The sequence below is a fragment of the Sander vitreus genome, chromosome 22 (assembly GCF_031162955.1).
Source record: "Sander vitreus isolate 19-12246 chromosome 22, sanVit1, whole genome shotgun sequence".
Taxonomy (NCBI): Eukaryota; Metazoa; Chordata; class Actinopteri; order Perciformes; family Percidae; genus Sander; species Sander vitreus.
The window spans coordinates 19,523,289-19,543,013 of NC_135876.1; the positions used below are offsets into that span (position 1 = coordinate 19,523,289).

Genomic DNA, 19,725 nt, shown 5'->3' on the forward strand with positions numbered 1-19,725 from the left:
AAAGTGCTATCATCACTTAAAGTATCAAAAGTAAAAGGTACTCATGATGCAGATAGCTTTTAAAAAAAGCTTTAAAAGTGTTATATTATGTGGCCAGGTTAGCTCAGTTGGTAGAGTGGGTGCACATATATAGAGGTTTACTCCTTGACGCAGTGGTTGGGGGTTTGACTCTGACCTGCAGCCCTTTGCTGCATGTCATTCCCCCTCTCTCTCCCCTTTCATATCTTCATCTGTCCTATGAAAGTAAAGGCCTAAAAATGCCCCTCTCCCCACAACAAGTTTTTCTTGTATCTCTACCGAGTACACATAAGAGCACTTTAACATTGTAGTTTGTCCATGTGGAGCCAAGTTTAGATCCTTTGTAATACTCTTGGGTAGATTAGTAGTATAGTACAGCATCATATGATATACTAGTATATGTTTTCTAATTTTAAAAGTAACTACCAACTATAGGTATCAAATAAATGTAGTGGAGTATTAAAACAATATTTGCGTCTGAGATATAGTAGAGTAGAAGTATAAAGTAGCATAAAATGTACGTATGAGTGAATGTGCTGAGTTACATCCCACCACTGATGGCTTGGTGCTATTCATAAAAGGCTAAATAATACCAAATGTTCATTTTTTTGTTCATGTGATCAAATGTTTTCAGGTACGAGGTTTGTGTGGCAGAGCCCTCCACTGGAGAAAAGCGTCCCACAGCTGCAGTTTATCATCCCGACAGTCTGCTGGAAGTCACACAGGTAATATTAACAGTTGCAACATTGGAAGATACGTCCGATTTCCTGACTGCAAAGAAATGACCATGTTGTTCTTTGTGTTACTGGAAGCACTACAAAACAAAACTTCCAAAAATGTGTAAGAGGAAGTTAGTGGATACAGTCATATTGTATAATTGCCCGTGCAGTCATAGAAGGACATACCGTGTGCGAGATTTGAATAGTTCCTCTTTTTGTCTCTTCTATGTGCTACAGTCCGAAGCTGCCAGCAGTGACATCCGAATGAAAGCACAGATACTTATCTTGGAGGAGCAAAGGCAGGAGGTGAGTACATTTCAGAAGTGAGATTTGTATTCATCCCAGAACACACATGTACCTTTTCAGTACTTAAAATACTCATGTTCTTTCTTTTTTACTCAGCTTCTTTGCATTAATGAGAGATGGGCAAAAGAGTACCGCACCATGTCACAGTACTACAAAGAGAAGGTAAATCCACAGTGCTGGTTTTTATTCAGCACTTGTCAGATTATTTGCTCACGTCATTTCAGTGCTTTCATGCCATGTGTCATGTCTCCTTTTCTCTATACCTCAGGTCCAAGGTTTAAAAGCATTACTGCAACATGATCATTCTGAAGAGATGTGTGAAGGAGAGAAAAAGACACCTTGTACAAGAAAGTCAAAAGATAAAGAGAGCACACAGGTAAATCCAGTTGTGTATTTTTTTATTCCAGTTACATTTCATTTAAAATGTTAAAGGATTACATCTGGGAAAATACGTTTAATAATTTGATTCTCGTGGGAAAATTCGCACAGGCTGTTGACGGGTTACAAAAAGCAGAAAAGGAGGCAAAGGAGCTGCGAGCACAAAACAACACTTTGACCCGAAGAGGGCAGCATCAGCATGAGGAGATCATACGACTAAACAAGGTGAGTCCTGAAATATTTCATATCAGCTAGGGCGTTATTTCCACTGGGGACAGGGGGCACAAGTCCCCCCCACTTTTCAAAATCCAGTTTGTGCCATTTTTTGGCAGAGGACCCCCAGAGCCCCCCACATTAGAGCTGCAATCGGGCCTTAAAAGTTAGGCCCGACAAGGCCCGAGCCCGACAGAATTCGGCCCGTGCCTGACAAGTACATTTTGATTGACAGCTTTTTAAAAGCCCGGACCCGTTTATAGCCCAACGTTATTCAAATGTGCGCACACACACAGTTCTTTTGCCTTTTGACAAGAAAGAGTCATTTATACATTTTTTTTACATTATTTATTCATGACTAACGTGGGCTAAAGGCCACTTGGAAGTTGGAACAAAGAAATAAAATAAGTCCTCCGGAGGCCAGCATCCGTTTCACCTCCTCAGCATCCATGTCCAGCGCAAGCCTGAGCCCGGCCCGAGCCCGTGTAAAATAATAGAAATTAAGACCGAACCCGGGACCCAACAGGTTCGGGCAAAGATCTTTTGCTCTACCCCACTTCTCAAACCAAAGTTACACTCTTGCATATCAGAATGTGTTTTTTTCAGTGTTTGTTCCCTGCAACAATAGTGGAATTATAGCTGCTTTGATATGTTTGTACAGGCTCTAGATGAGGCACTTCAAACTACTCAACCTCTCGATGTGAGCAGTGAGACACTACAGGTCTGGAAACAGCAGGTGAGCTTCATATATATCATATTTGTGCATTTTTATATAAACGCTTATTCGCTTTTATTCGAGTTGGGTGAGAAGATTGATACCACTCTCATGTTCGAACGCTAAATATGAAGCTAAAGGCAGGAGTAGGATTGGGCATCGAGAACCGCTTCCTACTTGGAATCCTTTCAAACATTACAATTCCAGTAGAATTGTTTCTTTATTGGAATCGTTTGGAATTGTTTAGAGGACTTGGTTTCAAATCCGATCATCACTTCCCAATGTAATATGCGCAAGTTTTGGTTTTCGTAGCAGCCAGGCGATTGTTGTGTTACAGCCTTGGAGCACAGTAAGCAGCGCTCTAGTGTGGCTTTATTTTACATTGAAAAAGCTGTAAAACTGCAAACCACCATTGAATCAAATAAAACTTTCCTCTTATTTGTGAAGATAGGCATGTGACCCGTTTCAACGCCACCCCTCAAAGAATCGGAATCGAGAATCGATAAGAACCGGAAGCGAAAGGAAGAATCGGAATTTGAATCAGAATTGTTAAAATCCAAACGATGCCCAACCCTAGGCAGGAGTTAGCATAGCTTAGCATGCAGACTGCACACAGCTAGCCTGACTCTCTCACTCATTAACATGTTACATTAGTTGTTACGCGTTTGCTCAGTCTGTACGAAAACGGTTGCCTGGCAAGGTACGAGATTACTGCTCCCAGCCAAGAAATAGTCAGACATAATAACCCCTGTAAAAACACAAATTGTTGTTTTTCAACTTTGGTGATTGTACAGATTAAACAAACTAGATATAACATGTTAATCACTGAGATTTACAAGGGACTGGTAGGTGTAATTTTCCCCTTCCGACGGAGCGAGGATAGCCGTTTTCCTTCGTTCTCAGTCTTTGTGCTAAGCTAAGCTAACCAGCTGCTTCATATGTAGCACAAAACACAAGATTGGTATGACTCGTCTCTTCTTACTCTCTGCAAGAAAGTGAATATGGGTATTTCCCAAACTACTGTTGGACTATTCCTTTAATGCACTCTCGTATTGTAATCCTCATGTTTCCTTGTTGTCCATTTTTCAGGCCGAAGTCTACAAGGAAGACTTTTTGAAGGAGCGGAAAGACAGGGTGAAGCTTAAGGAGAGGTATCTGGAACAAGAGAAGAAGTTTCAGAAAGTTCACAGTGAGCTACATGTCCTCAAATCTAAGGTACAAATCACCATCCGGAGTTTACGTGATTGTATTCTGCCATGTTCACTACAGTAAATACAGAATGAAGGCATGATGACTTTAATATTGTGTCTCTGTTTTTACAGTTGACTCGGACACCGCGGCCTGCACTTGAATGCACCTGCACAAATCGAGCGACAAACTGGGAGGTCCGCCAGATTAACCAGCACCTCATCCAGCTACAAAGACGTTAACAAAGAGAAAAACACAACAACATCCTTGCTCTTTGTGTGATAATGTATGTCGCCTGTCTCAGATCACAGTTCATCATTAGCAGGGTGAGACTTTGCTAGTTTATCACACAGGACAACATCAAGGAAGTTAGCTCTGTTCTGTTTCAGTCCATGGCCGACTGTCTGCTGTCAGGTTCAGCTTCATGTAACGAAGCCAATCCACCAGCCTGGGCCCATTAGGAGACTTAGGAAGCAAACACATAAAAAGACACTTAAACAGCCTGTGAAAACGAAATGCGACCCTCTCGTATAAACACCTCCCGAGAGGAGCAAAGCAGCAAAGAGTGAAACAAATAACTCTACCTATTGTGTGCAAAGTTTGCAATGTAAGCCATTGCGAGCTTGCTCAGTTCCTCCCATTCTTGTGTCCGTAGAGAGAGAGAGCGAGAGAGAGAGAGAGAGAAAGATTAGTGCACTGCCCATAACACTATTTACTTTATCAAAAGTGCAACATGAATGAGGGATCTTCTTCCTGTTTCAAGTACCTGTAACCACAGTGTGCCCGGTACAGAAGGCAGATAGATCCAAGAAAAAAACAAAGCATCATCATAGTGGTCTGCTTTGACAAAAGCGGCTCTTGTCCCGCTGTGCATCAGAGCCGAATGCTGAAACTCACAGACGTACACACAGGCACACCTGCATCTGTCAGGAGGAATTCAAATGCGAGTCACGTTGCGACGCCAAGGGCTGTAATTGATTCCGACTCACTATAAAGCACCTCTGTGGTATGCGGACACTTTAAGGACAGGAAGAACGAGCACCATGTCACCAAGTATCTCCGTGAAAGTGTCCCCTACGTTCTTTGGAGAATCATCCTGTTGTAGGTATTCATTCAGTATTAGTTGAATTGCGCCTGAGGCCTGTCAGAGGAAAAAAATAAAGAGGTTGTGAGAAGAAGAAAAAATGTATAGGAGCATTTCTTTTTTTTACTGTATATGTATGAATGATTGAAGGAAGTTATTTGTTTTTCTGTTTCTTATGTATTTATCATGAAAATAAAGCATCACTGTGATGTCAAATATTCCCTCTTCATCCCTTGATCCCAGCCAGGAGATCCTAGGAGTAATCACAAGTACATGCAATATGTCAACTAAAAAGAAAATAATGAGAGATTTCAGGCACAAGAATACTATACTATAACATTAAAAAAATACTGCATTATCAAAGTGTCACTTATATACTCTGCCATGCATTGTAATCTCTGACATAACACATATTGGTCACTCCTATCCAACTTCTGGGTTCTATTTTAGAAATAGAAAAACTTCATTCTAAATCCTATTCACATTTGTAATTACAGTATGTCTCTTCATATGAGTAGATACGGACTGTAATTCTTTGGAAAAGCAATCTAATATTGTTGTTTATTCTATGTTTCAATTTTGGGCGAACACCATTTCCCATAAGCCACAAAGAGGCGAGTCCACTGAAGAGTCGAGGGGTGGGGTCTAGTTCAGACATTTTTTGTAATAAGACAAACAGCAGAGGGTACAGCTGAAAAATTGGGATCATTACTTCAGAAGAGAGGGCTGGTGAAATGTATGGTTATGGATGTAACCAAGTTACAATGACCTAAATAACTGCGCTGGTAAAATTTAAGTTCAACTTTCAAGAAAATCAGAAATGTTTCAACTTCTTATAGCAACTGCTGGAGTGGATGACAATTAGTCTTAGAACATGGAAAGTAGACTTCAGGAACACGCTTCATTTAAAAAAAAAGAAAAAAAAGAAATGTTGAATGACAGATTGCTTTGAGTAGCAGAAGGGGAACAGAGGCTAGCCTGCATGCAACATTACTACTCAAAATGATGATCTCATGATGGCGCTAGAGGAAATATTAAGGGTTCACCAAAGCCATTATAATTCATCCTGAGGTACACTTGGAATTATGGATTTCCTGAAATACTATTGCTTTGGATTCTTGAAAACTCCAGTCATATACTTGCCTGCTTGAGCCAAGGAATGCTGCAGGACCACAGCCATCAAGAACAGGTAAAGGAGAAGGTTTCCCATAGCTGACAGATGCCTGATACAGAAACTGCAGCAATAATGACTTACAGACAATGGCACAACTCTGTCCCAAATGGATTTCCTTAGGGGTGGACAGACAGGTGTAACACTACTGTGTTAGGATACAAGCAGGATGTATTCAGCCACTGGCCTGGAAGCAGAAAGCAATGCCCTTTGAGCCCACACGCTTCAGTCCTTAAAACATCCATATATGGTATTCCTGGATATTTCTCAGTTACCTTAATGACTCACAAACATGTGCAAGCTTAAATCCTTTAAGGCTGTAATGAAGTTAAGTAAAAGACTCACAGTGGAGGCGGATTTTGAAGAATTTATTGGCACAGTTATAGCAGCAATGTGTTCTTTGTTTATTCTCAACAACTGGCTGTAAAAAAAAAAAAAAAAACAACCTTGCTAATAGTTTAAATTTACAGAAAATGAAAAATTATGACACTTTGAGCTCAGTTGAAATGATTGTCAGCACAATTGCATAAAGTGCATATGCAACATAAAGAAAGGGAAACAGAACATTTTGAATCAGATCTGCTGTAGTTGCTGCTGTTTTATAGCTACATTCTTAGTGGTTTAGTCTGAAGATACTTGCTGTTTCTTTTGAAATAGATGCAGTAACATATGATAATGATTATGTTTCAGGGCCGTAAAGGTGTTGGAATAAAAATATATTACAATGCTCTAAATGGCAACACAACTGTACCCAGTGCTCAGTGTTGTAGCAAGTAAAGTGGGATGTTGAAAGATGTTATATGCTGAAATACTGTACTGTACTCTGCCTTTTTACAGATAAATATGTTAAATACAATCTACGGAAGTATATTCAGCATGAACAGCCACTAAGCGGATTTAAAGAGACAAATTCTGGCCAGTATTGCAAACCAGTTTTCAACCAGTTCTGACACATTGGCCGCTGAACTCTACCAACTCCCTAGCAGGAATATTAGAACATCCATTTGTCAGAAGACCAGTCCAAGAACTCCCCGTCTCAGTAGAAAGCGGGGTTTGTGTGCTCGATGACACAGCGCCGACAGTGGCGTCTAACAAACCGCAGAGCCTCTGGCGACACCTCGCAGTCCTGCACGTTGAGAAGCTGCAGCTCGCAGCAGTTGGCTGCCAGAGCTTTGAGTCCTCGGCCTGTCACGCTCTCGCATGCTCTGAGACTCACTCGCCTCAGGCCTTGGCAGTACATAGCCAGCTGCTCCAGCCCGCTGTCCGACACAAGCGGGCACTTACCCACATCCAGCGACTTGAGTTTTGGGCAGCTCCTGGCCAAGTGGCTCAGGCCGTGGTCTGTCAGCCCCTCGCAACCTCTCGCGTTTAAGTAGCGCAGTCTTGGGCAGTAGCGCGCCACGTAGCGCATGCCTACATCAGTTATGCGGGTGCAGTGGGCCACACTCAGGTAGCGCAGGCAGCCCTCGAGGCGGGCGACTTCACGCAGGCCAAAGTCCCCCACCAAGCGGCAGTCACTGAGACTAAGCTCCTTTATTGAAGGGCAGTGGAGAGCCAGGTGGCGCAAGGCTTCATCTGTCAGTCTGGTGCAGCGGCGCAAGTACAGATGTGTCAGGCGGGGGCAGTGGGAGGCGATAGTCCGCAAGCCCTCATCCTCGAGGGAAAAACAATCGGTCATGTCCAGGTAGTGGATGGAAATCTGCTGGCCGTGCAGAGGGGACAGCTGGAGGGAGGCCTCTTGGGTGAGGCTGATGCATGTCACCTTGGAGCAGCCTGGAGGAAGAGGAAGCAGACGTTCAGAAACAAATGGTTGTTTTTGTTTATAGGGTTTTATATAGGAAGATTACAGTTCTTAATGCCTGTCTTAATACAACGTGTATTTCCATATGAACAAGGAAATAAATAAAAAAAACCTAACCCACTCATTTGTCTAATTCAGACTGCTAAATCCTGAGCTTCAGATAAAAAACATTTGTATTTTGTCCATCCATATTACATTAAAAGCACATTGGTGATCTCTTATTGCCAGTGTGAACAGGAGAAATTATTACAGCAAAAAACTTCCAACTTTTAATGCACATATGGGCATGTGAGTATGTTTTTTTAAAGAAAAAAAAATGACCCTTTACGAGTAGCCACTTGAGGGTGCCAGAGTAAAACCTGCTGTATTTGGCTGAACGCCTGCAACTAGAAGCATTAACATGTTTGAGTGCAAACAATTCCAAGAAAACCAAAATTGTGGTCACTTTTCAGGGGGAAAAAATAATCAAAGGCTGATGTGAGAGAATATAATAGAGAATGATTTTCAGTATATTGTGCCTTTCACATAAAAGCCACTTTTTTAAAGGCTATTTTTACAACAAAGGGCTTACTTCCTGGTCCTAATGGTGCAGACATGGCTCCATCCAGAGTCCTGTCCAAGTCAATGTTATTTGTGTCACTTCCTTAATGAAAGCAGCAGACCGCTCTCCTTACTCACGTTGAGGTAAGTTCTGCTTTCAGCTAAAGAAAGCCTTTCTTCTCTCACATGGGACTTAAGGTTGGCAGAGCTTCTCGTGCTCCTCTAATGATTTTACCAGCTTTAGTAGAAATGACTGAGAGGGATCGAGGAGAGGGAATTCTTTGAGGTAAATCCACACATGTGCGTGATGTAGGGCAGCAGTAATAAAACTGAGAGAGCCTATTAGCCACCGATCACAGTAAGATGTCACAGAAGTACATTTCTTTTAGGGCTGCACAATATATCGTTTGCTTTATCGTCATCGTGATATCAAGTGGCGCAATAAACACATTGCGAAAGGCTGTGACATATCGCCACAGACACTCAGAGATGTTTCGTGTTAGTTGAAAGAAAATAGTAGAAAACTGCACTTTAAAATGTAACTGTCGTTCCGCAAAGTTCAATTTGTTCAATAAAATGATGATTTGCTATAAATTCAACAAGCAATTTGTTTTATTTTAGCAGAATACTGAAAGCAGCAGAACTGAGTACACTTTAATATTGGTTTATTTATCGCAAGCAATATCGTTATCGCAATATTAGTCTATATCCACGACGTTCCACTTACGGGATTGCTCCGGTGCCGCCGGAAATTCCGCCTGATGTCCCTCTTATCGGCCGGATGCCCGTTACTGTGGTTAACTGCTCCTCAGATCTCTGCAGGGTAAATCCAGACAGCTAGCTAGACTATCTGTCCAATCTGAGTCGTGTTCTGTTGCACGACTAAACAACCTTTGAACGTACACCAAAACAAGTTCCTTCCCGAGGCTATTTTGCAGCGGCACCGTGGCTCCGTCCGGCGCTTAGCACCGCCCATGACGACTGTGATGGGTTGAAAGAAATGCCAATAAACCAGAGCACCTTTTTCTCTCATGCCGGAATGCTGTTGACTCGTCAGACCCTCCTCCGCAGCGCGGTGGAGGAGGGTCTGGCAATGCGCGACTATCGTAATATTGAACAACTTTATCGCATATCGCATATTTTTCTCATATCTTACACAGCCCTAATTTCACCTAATTTTTACCTGAGAGGTTTAGGTGCTCCAGGCCAGGGCAGCGGGACACCACCTCAAACACAGCATCATTGGAGATGTTATAACAGCCGGCGACCTCCAGGTGACGTAGCTCCGGGCAGCACTGAGCCACCACATGCAGCCCACGGTCGGTGAGCCTTTTGCAGCCATTCACCACCACCGTCTCTAGGGTCAGACACACGTTCGGGGTGTCCTGGCACAACCGGTGGGTCAGGACCCGGATGGCACGGTCGGCGTGAAGCAGCTCTCCTGTTAGGCGGACGGTGCTCCACAGCCTCGGGTCCCACGCCAGGTTGTACCAGCGGCGGCATACGCGCGCACAGCGGCACAGCTGATTGGTGGGGAGATGGGAGAAGATCTGCAGAAGGGCGTGGTCGGGGAGGAGGTCAATGGGAGCGTGGTGGTGGCTTTTGGACTGGCGGGAGCGAGTGTGAGTGCCAGGTTGAGAGTGGACCACGGCGACGGTCTCGGCGGGGGCAGAGGAGGAGGAAGAGGAGTTGGTCTCATGGCCGTTACTGGAGAGGGCGGGTGAGGAGAGGGAGGAGGACTTGGATGGCAGGATAAGACCGGGGCTGGGGGTGCTCAGAGTCCGAGTGCTGGAGTCTAAACCTGAACAAGAGGAGGACAAGTTTGATAAGAAGAGAGGAAAGGGAGGGACAGAGTTAGTTCAAAGTTCATTTTGTTTAAAAACCCTTTGTTTTTTGAACTCTTAATTTTCAAATGACCTGTAAAGCTAAGGAATGTTAATACGTGCCATATGTCTCTCTGGAGAGGTAAAACTTTGGAGATAAAGGTTTTGTTTTCTTATTTCCAATCTTGTTAATCAACCCATCAGATTAAACCTCTTCTCATACAGAACACACATTCATTTTTTTTGTTGTTGACAAGTTTACAGTAACTAGGTTTTGGCTCTAATGTGATTTGGATGGAAAAAGGCACTGTAATCACCCTCATGAATAAAATAAAGTTTTCACAAACAGACAGTGGGTTTTAAATAGCATTTTTAAAGGCTTTTACTGTTCTAAGTCTTAGCCTGGATGCTAGCTGAATTTAACCCCGCCCACAACATTTGAGGCGGGAAGTTCGGTCTGGACTTGATCCGTTGTGGAGCAACAATGCTTGAACCAGAGCTGTTCGGACCAATGAAATTGTCAGGGCGGGCTTTATACGATGATGGACAGATGATCAACAGTAACGTAATCAACCACGTCACCAATGAGCGCTGGGGTTGAATTTGTTTACAACAAAGATGGCTGCCGCTGGAGAATTGAGATGTGTAGATTCCGCCATTGCGTCTGTTATAGAAGATATCGACAGCGGATTCATTTTAAAAGGAGGAACAGAGAACCGCGATCATGTATATATACACACATTGCCACACCCGTCCGCATGACACAGAAACTGCCGCCTCTGCCTTTGCTCTGTCGAAGCCTGCCTTTGACTTGCAGCTTCTGTGACGTCTGTCTCTGTTGCTCTGATTGGTCTATCCAATTGAGTGCAGAGGCATTCTCGGTTGAAACACGCCCCATAATCACAGCCCAATGGAGCAGTATCAGACTCATACTCTGACTAGAATCTGAGTATGACGATGTCAGGCTAGTAAAGTCTACCACTTTTTTCACAACAATATGTAGGGGCCCTTAACTTTTTGCTTAATGTCCGAATCACAAGCTGTGAATCAACCATCCTTCAATGTACCGTAGACTGTACCAACTTCTCTAAAAAGGAAAAAAGCCACCTCAAGATTTTTTTATATCATCAATGTTGACTGCATTCCAGGAATAACTTTGCAATGAAAACTGTCATTTAGTTTTTTGCTGTTATTTCCTTAAATCTGACTCATGCCCCTTTATTTTCCCAGAATGACTTTTGACAAGTAGAAACAGAATGACTGTACTGTCATCTCTGGGTTTTTAAAGAAGTGGAGAGAGAGCAGCTAATGGTGAAAAAGAGTTTCCATGCAAGAAAGGTGCAAGAGGGGTACTCCAGCGATTTAGTATTGCACTTTCATAAAGTTGGGGGCCTCACATGAGACAGAGTGAAAAAGAATGGTCAAAATTGAAGCAGTAGAGGCGGAAATATTCAGACTTTTAGGCAAGGTGAGGCAATGTTATCTATATCGCACGGGGAAACTCAATGTGCTTTACATTAAAGTGCATACAGCAACAAGTGACATGAGATTTTAATAAAATAATCTAGGCCATATAGGGTCACATTGCAAAAGCATAGGATTCTACATTTCCCATAATGCAACCTACATGATCCTTTCATTAGACCCTCCCTGCCTAGATAAATACCAACATCTTTCATACTCCCTGCACCCAGTTAGTAATGCAGGCTTGTAGACTCCGAGCCCCGACTGAGATAACCCTTGGGTTATTTTCTCAAGACTCGTCAAAGCTCCCTTCAGAGCCACAGAAGACATTATACAGCTGTTTCCACAGGCTGAGTTGTACTCCCCTTGAAAGAATACTCCACAGATTTAGCATTGCTTCTCTATAACGTTGTCGGACTCACGATGGATAGTTACCAAAGGATTAAAATCAATGTAGCAGAACCATCTTTTTTATTCCATGTCAAAACCTGGCGCCTTCATCACCCACAATGCAATTTGACCACTGTGATTTGTGTGTGTTATGCTAGTAGCTGCTGATGTAGCCTCAAGCAGAGATGAGGAGTTTGGCTGCAAAGGGATGGTGAGCTCACTTCTTTCTAAAATTGTTTCAATTTTCAAATTGTACGTCTTCAGTCCCAACTGAAGCCGACTCAAGTGACATCACCTGAGTCAATTAATCAGATTTCACGAAAGGCTTTATACAACTTTTTTTTTTTTTCACACAAGAACTGTAAACAGACTTTGATGTGTGAAACCAGTGGAGTTCCCCAGTAAACCACTAAACTGATGTGTTAAATTGGTGGAATGCTCCTTGGCTGCATTGCATTTTGGACCTTTGAGGCCACTTCCTGTGGAGACACTGGTCTTCTTTCTTCTGTGATGAATTTTCTGCTGTATAACTCTTCAGTGTTTCATTCTGAAGGACGAACACCACATATTTACCGCTGCTGCCTTAGAGCAGGGAAATTCATGCATTCCATTAATCTTCACTGTATGCTGGAAATGACACAGTGTCACGTTGTACTTGTCAGTTATTAAATGGGTCAAAGGGTTCATCATGACATTGCCATAGCCACACCAGCTTTTATCATCAATGAAGAGGAGTTTACATGGATCTCGTTATCATGTTTTTGGATGTTTGGGAAAAAATGGATGGATGGATGGATATTTTCCCGGCATTCAGGCCGCAGTCACAGGACCTTCTCATCAGATGAACTTTGTTGCTTTAAAGCCACCAGCTCAGGAGCTTGGTGCTGGGGCTGACACTGTAGGCTAGAGCCTGTGTAAACACTGAGGCCCTCCTGACAGATGTGCGCTGATTACCGCCACGTCTGAAGACGCAGCTGTGAGAAGCGGTGGCTGGATCCCATCACTGTGGCGTGAGACGGTGGAGCCCTCCGCCTCCGTAAGCCGGGGCTCCTGCTCCCATCACCCCGGGACACTGAGTGCTCTTCTCGGATGGTATCTGCGTCTCCTCATCACCCCTCCAAGTCGTCTTGTCCAATCTCGAGGAGCTCAGTTGGATTGATAGTCATCACTAAAAGCATTTCAAGTAGTCACGAGTATGATGTCACTAACAGCTGTCCAACTACGGCTCTGCAGGCTTTCCAGAACTCTATTTTTCAATTTCCTCCAGTGAGTTGTCTTAACAAAACATTTACAAAGTGTTGAGTTAAGACTATTATTCCAAAAGGTAATATATCATTTTGCTCAAAAGGCTTATGTATTTAGTATTTTTATAACCTTTTACTTAATTTTCCAAGAACCCAGGAACCTTTATAGGAACTCGGGAACTTGCCAATTGTTCCATAGGGAAATATATCCTATACATTTTGGTCAAAATAACTTTTGAGGAACCTTTTCAGTAACTCAATAACTTTACTTATCTTTTAATCTCTCTTCAGTGAGTCTTAAGGAACACGCCAACTTATTGGGACTTTAGCACTGCTACTTGGGCGGAGTGATTTGCTTGCAGCACCTGAGAAGCGCCGTGGTGAGGAGCAGAGAGTAGCAGTACTTCGCCTTTCTGAGAATATAGTTCCCAGTATGTATACGGTTAGAAGATGGCTGTGGCTCATGTGATGTTGTTATTTGAACACGCTGCGACTATACAAATCACAACATGTAAATAGGAAAATGTTGGCGTTATTTTGTTACTTATTGGGAGCAGTAGGCTAGATGGAGCCGGTTACCTCCAGGATCTGTGCTAAGCTAGGCTAGCGGTGGGGGCGTCAGACAGAGTTACGACACGCACAGAGATGAGAAGGGTATGTATGGACTTATCTAACTCTGGGGGATACGGTGAATAATAATAAGTCCCAATAAGTCAGCGTGTTCCTTTAAAATATGGACAAAAAGTGATAACAGTTATTGAGGTAGGACTGTTGTTTCAAAAGGCAATATACAGAATCAACTTTGGTCAAACGATTTCATTTAAATTCCTAGTATTACTAATATTGTGAAAAGAATAACAAACACCAAATGGCCCTTTTTCACCACAATCATTTTTCTAGGAACATTTCTAAAACTAATTTTTACTGCAGGAATGTAGTTCCAGTGGTACCTGGTTTGTGGTTCCTATACCCCCCCCCCAAAAAAACTCCACCCTCGTACCTTCTGATTGCCCAGAAACTATTGAGGTTACTGTATTAGTGCCTATCATTTCTGACTGTTAAAACAGAAGCTACAGCTGTATAGAATTAATCCCTAATGCAAGCAAGCACTTGTCTCTGGGGTCAATATTAGGACTTTGGGTGCACATTTCTTGTAATTATTGAGGTTTAAAGTCTCAAGATAAAGAGAGAAAAAGCGAGAAGGCTAGTGAAAACAGCTACATGTAGCTACACTGAATTTGGTAATTGTTTCAATGTGGTTATGCACAAAACAGAAATTAAACCACCTCAGCCGATCCTTATTACTTTTCAGAGGCCACGATTACTCTGGTGCGGTTTCCACCTTTTGCCCAAACTGCAATATTCTGCTTATAATGTTTGTTTATGTTGAAACTGTAAGAAAGTGTTGAGTTAACTATATGGTAACTTTTGATTTGGTACTTTTACCACCCACCATTTCCCTATGATTCCAATACATTTACCCAGATATACAGTAATTGGATCAACACTGCGTTAACCTACATTTCTAGCCTCAGTCATGTAGATTGCACCGTGACGGTTAATGGATGCTTCAGGACCAGGACAGTCCGCTGATTTTACACTCCGTATGTCAGCATCTTCATGACAAACGGGCCACATCCTGCCTCTGTCATGTGGATTTGTGTGCAGGGATGGACAGCAGGGCAGTGACACCATCCTTACGACTGTCCTGCAGATCTGTATTCCAGACCTCAGCTCGGTCCGCCTCCCGCCTCGCCTCTGATGACATCCGCAGACTCGTCCTCCCGGGAACATGTCCACCGGTTCACGGCTACTTTAAAACCCCTCTCTTGTGTGCCCTTACAATTCTCACTCGCATCCAGATTTGAGCTAAACGACGAGTGCCGCAGTCCAAAAAGCATTGCGTGATAAAAATCTGCATCAAACCTCATTTCATTCAGCTACCAGGATGATTTAATGGTTCTTGTAGGTTACGGTTGACCACAGTTTGGGTTCATGAATCACATTCTTGGGTGGTCTACCTATGATTTGCTCAACTTTAAATGTGTGGGATAATTTCCTTGAGGTCATCTGGTTTATCTTGGCCTATATATTTATAGTTTAATACAAAGGATTTAATGTCCGAGGTCATTGTAAACACCTCATCTATTTTAAATTTCACACACCTGTCCAAATATGTTATGACAATAGTGGTGCTGGGTTTTTATGTTTATTCAAGTACACTGCAAATATTGCAAGATTCCTGAGTTAATACCTAGTGGTACCTAGTGGATTTATCCAAAAGGGCTGGAAACCACACACTATGCAACACAGAGCTGTACAAACAAGTGGAAATCAGTCTGTTTTGGGTCCATGCAATTCATTTTTTGTATTAAATAATGGCTACTGGCTACTCTACACAGTATTCCGGTATTGGGAGAAAAACGTGCTCTGGTTTATTGGCATTTCTTTAAACCAATAAAAATCGTCATGGAGCTGCTGTAAAACAGTTGTGCGAGAGAAAACTCAGATTGAACAGATAGTCTAGCTAGCTTTCTCAATTTACCCTGCAGAGATCTGAGGAACAGTTAACCATAGTCCTCATAAATCCACCAGAGTTTAAAATTCCAACACAAAGAAAGCGGAAGGAAACGGACATACGTGCATCTGGCGGAATGTCCTGCGGCACCGGAGCAATCCCGGAATTGGAACGTCAAGGATATAGACCAAACGACATGCAACGCTGTGCAACGAGCTTTGAGGTATGTTTTCTCTCGTTTCGTGGGCGTGGCTCTCGTTTAATGGCTGTGTCACACCCAGTGTGGTCTCGCATTGCCAGAACTTCCTCCAGAGTGCTGCTGTGGAGGGTCTGGTGAGTCCACAAAGCATTACGGGATGGGAGAAAACCGTGCTCTGGTTTATTGGCATTTCTTTAAACCAAGCGCCGCTGCAAAATAGCTTCAGGAAGGAACTTGTTTGGGTGGAACGTGTACGTTCAAAGGTTGTTTTAGTCGTGTACCAGAAAACTCAGATTGGACAGATAGTCTAGCTAGCTGCTTGGATTTACCCTGCAGAGATCTGAGGAGCAGTTAACCACAGTCCTCATAAATCCACCAGAGTTTAAAATGCCAACACAAAGAAAGCGGAAGGTAACGGGACGTCCGACCCAAATGAAAGACATCCGGCGGAATTTCCGGCGGCACTTGAACAATCCCGGAAGTGGAACATCATGGATATAGACTACACTCAATTATTCCCAATCAGTAGCGAAATCATGTAAACTTGTGGTCATAAAAAGGCAGTGCGCTTGCACACACAGCAGGGTGTTCAACGCACCCATTTCAGTTTAAATAAACAGTTTGCTACGTTTTGTTGGCACTGAACGTGGCCCTGATTTTTCACTGGCAGGTGTGACACAGACACATTGCTCGAGGGCCGGGCTAATGCGATGGGATTCTGCAAAAAAGGAGAGAAACTCATCTGACTGCCACTGGCTAAGAAGCAACTCTCAAATTACGTAATTACATGTGTCACTGATCAGAAGAGCGCTCCAAGCCCAGAGAAACACAGTGCTAATTACACTACATCCACCCCCTTCCCTCAGAGTTACACTTCCACACAGCTGGTGGGAAAAGTTAAATGAAAACAGCCTTGCAGTTGCTTGGTTGCACTGGATTTGGGATAGATGGGTCTCTTTAAGGATGCCTAGGTGTTATCTATCTATGTTTTCTTGTTGAGAAAGGCATCCGTTTCTCCAATCACCATTGATTATTGATGCTGCACACATAATAAACGCTGTTAAATGTGCAGAAAAAAAAAAAACACTTCTGAACCTCTGCTAGTGTGTGCTGCTAGTTGCTGTCTGAGCCTTTTTTTTAATGATGCATTTGCAATCAACAGACATTTTCAAGGACAAACACATTGTTTTAAAGCCAGCCATGCAGATAAAAGCTAAATAAAGAGCAGTGGAATTAAGACATAGAAGGTATGAATGCAATTCATAATGACAAAAAAAATCCAGATGAAGCATATTACTGTATGCAAATGAGAGTATATTATCATTTCTGAGAAATCTTCCTCAAATCTGGAATAAAAAATGTTCTCATCTTTATGATAAAATCAATCACCTGCATACACACCTTCTACATTAAAAACAGAAACACTACTTATAGTATGTCTACTAATATAGTTTTACTGTCTTTAAAATAAAAAGTCAAAATCATTTCGTCTTACAAAAACTCCCAATATTCTCAATTATCGGCTTTCGAAAGTCACTCTTGACCTGCCCTTTGAAACAGTAGTTTGACAACCCAAGGTCTACTTACTGTTCTTGCTTTTACCAGAGCTTTCAACTGTATCACATGCAGTGTAGGGTATAACGCGTTACAGTAACGTAACTACTTTTTCCAGGTAAAAAGTTGTGTAACGCGCTACTACTGAAAATTTGGTAACGAAACGTAGTTCCTTTTTCAATTCGGTGCAACGTTACTTTTCCCAGGGACAGATTTGACAGCGACACTGCCTTCTCAGCTGCGCGCTCACAAGCTCCACACGGGACGTGACAGAGGCTGGTAGCAGAGTAATCATGGCAAGCGAGAAGCAGTCAAAGCTAACTTTTGAGAGCGTTTTAAGCTTCGTGGCTTTTTGAGCTTTCTTTCTGAGCCAGGCAGACACAAAGCTGACAACCTCACAGATGGATGCGGTGGCGATGGCCTCATACATACATGCAGCGGACCACTGTGGACTTGTGTCGGTTGCACGGACACGCAAGGATTTCCAGAAAAGAGGCTGCATGTGTCTACGACAATGCACGGACCATCGTGGCTGCGCGACCGGTACAAGTCGATACAGACATAGTATACACTAACACTGTAACGCCGATGACCTGCTGATGTGCTTTCAACCCGCACTGGACTCATTCATGTTCAATGAATCAGCCATCTCTGTGAGTAGAGAATCCAGCCTGCAGTGTAGTTCAGACACGTCACTGATAAACCATAGATTGGCTTTATGGTCAAAGATAGTTTTTGTAAAATTAACTTAAGTCTCTGCCAGAGACGCCTGCTTTTAAAAGTAACGTAAAAGTAAGTAACGAGTAAAGTAAAAAGTTACTTTCCATAGGGAGTAACTAAGTAAAGTAACGGATTACTTTTTTAAGAAGTAACGAGTAAACACTACTTTTTAAAAGTAACTTCCCCAACACTGATCACATGTAAGTGCCCCTTGAGTTGGTACTGTTAGGTCTAGTACCATTTTTAAGGTGACGAATGAACTTCATGTTTAAGAAGTCCTAGAAGTGCTTGGGATGAAATCATTGCATATCAACAGATCTCCATGACAACGAAACAAACTTTATCCACTAATAAGAACCATCTGAGACAACTGAAAGCTCCAGATAAAACTAGTAAGTGGACCTTGTAAGTGGATTGTTGGGTTCATATACCTGCAGCTCCAAACTCTAAGCATTAAAAAATAAACTTTCTTGTAACCCTCAGATACTGCTGGAATCTGTATAAGTTAACCAGTGTGGTGTCGTGTTTTATATCTCCGTATCACTGCAAACCTATCATTAACAGAACAAATACCATGCAGCTGTTAAAATGATCTTCAAGGGACTGTAAGTGCAGATGGTGGAAGATTCAGTTGGGTTTAGGAAATCAGAGGAGAAACAGTGGAACATCTGGTCTTTACCCTGGACAAAGAACAACGGAACAGTGGTGAAATGAAAGAGAAACTCATGCATTTTGAATGTGCGTATAGCCACAGAAAGGCATCCTTGGCTGAAATCATTTGCCACTAATACCCAAATCTAAGCTGATCCACAGCAGTGCAGCAGCAGGATCCCATTAACATCAACTTACTTCTGAGACACATCTGGATCGAGCTTTGATTCCAGAAGTTTAATGTAAATCAATGGAAGCGATCGCCGAAAAAGACACGATGCTCGCGTGATGAAGAGGCTGCAGCTGCATGTTCGGAGTGATGTCGTCTTAATGGCAAAAACCTGATGAACTTATTGAAAAAAAAGTAACGCACAAAAACAGATTTAAGGGCGTCATTTCAGGGCCTCTTAAAGTAAATAGGGGGAAGAGGAAAAGAGAGAGGGAAGATAAATTGGCAAAAGAGTCTGCAGACTTTAGCAGAGACAGAGACAAGTGCATAGGCAGGGTCAATCCAGACTTTGACGCAGTCTGGTCATAAACTAAAGCTATAGGGATTCTTTTCAGGATCTTGCAGTGCTGCGAAGCTCTGCTAAGACCCTGTCTGGAGCTCGTAGGATTATTACCGCTGCATCTGGCAGAACAGACCAATCCATTACCTCAATGCCATTAGCCCTGTGACATGTTCCTGCTCAGCAAGCTTCACTGTGCTCCTCTCCCTCCCTCCCGTACCGAGACTGTGACAGGGTGGTGTCGTGCATGAGAGGAAATCAAATTCAAATCAACACGAGGGGCAAAAAGAATAAGTATCAGCTAATAAAAAACAACCAGGCAGCAGGGATTTGACTGAAAGAGAATTGATTTATCAGCACTAAACAGTTACTCGCTCCAGTTTTTTTTTTTTTTAAAGGGAAACATCCGACTGAGAGAGAACTACTGGGATAAAAAACATCTGGGTCTGTCTTGGGTTTTATTGAATACATGGAAGTTGATATTACCGTGTACCGAGTACAGTGTGGCGGCTGGGCTATC

General features: G+C 42.7%; 2 protein-coding genes across 2 annotated transcripts in view; one reads left to right on the forward strand and one right to left on the reverse strand.

Moving 5' to 3' along the window:
* LOC144537331 (TNFAIP3-interacting protein 3-like) overlaps nt 1–4,837 on the forward strand; it is a 7,432-nt gene extending 2,595 nt beyond the window's left edge. Inside the window, exons 4-11 of the mRNA XM_078280983.1 lie at nt 653–743; nt 975–1,043; nt 1,140–1,205; nt 1,312–1,419; nt 1,533–1,646; nt 2,296–2,370; nt 3,439–3,564; nt 3,672–4,837. Coding sequence (XP_078137109.1) covers nt 653–743; nt 975–1,043; nt 1,140–1,205; nt 1,312–1,419; nt 1,533–1,646; nt 2,296–2,370; nt 3,439–3,564; nt 3,672–3,779 — 757 coding nt within the window. The 3' untranslated portion in view covers nt 3,780–4,837. The remainder of the gene's footprint in view (nt 1–652; nt 744–974; nt 1,044–1,139; nt 1,206–1,311; nt 1,420–1,532; nt 1,647–2,295; nt 2,371–3,438; nt 3,565–3,671) is intronic.
* Nucleotides 4,838–6,139: 1,302 nt separating this feature from the next.
* Nucleotides 6,140–19,725, reverse strand: part of LOC144537364 (F-box/LRR-repeat protein 7-like) — a 28,959-nt gene continuing 15,373 nt past the window's right edge. The window contains exons 3-4 of the mRNA XM_078281041.1: nt 9,317–9,934; nt 6,140–7,565 (exon numbers count right to left, since the gene is read on the reverse strand). Coding sequence (XP_078137167.1) covers nt 6,829–7,565; nt 9,317–9,934 — 1,355 coding nt within the window. The 3' untranslated portion in view covers nt 6,140–6,828. The remainder of the gene's footprint in view (nt 7,566–9,316; nt 9,935–19,725) is intronic.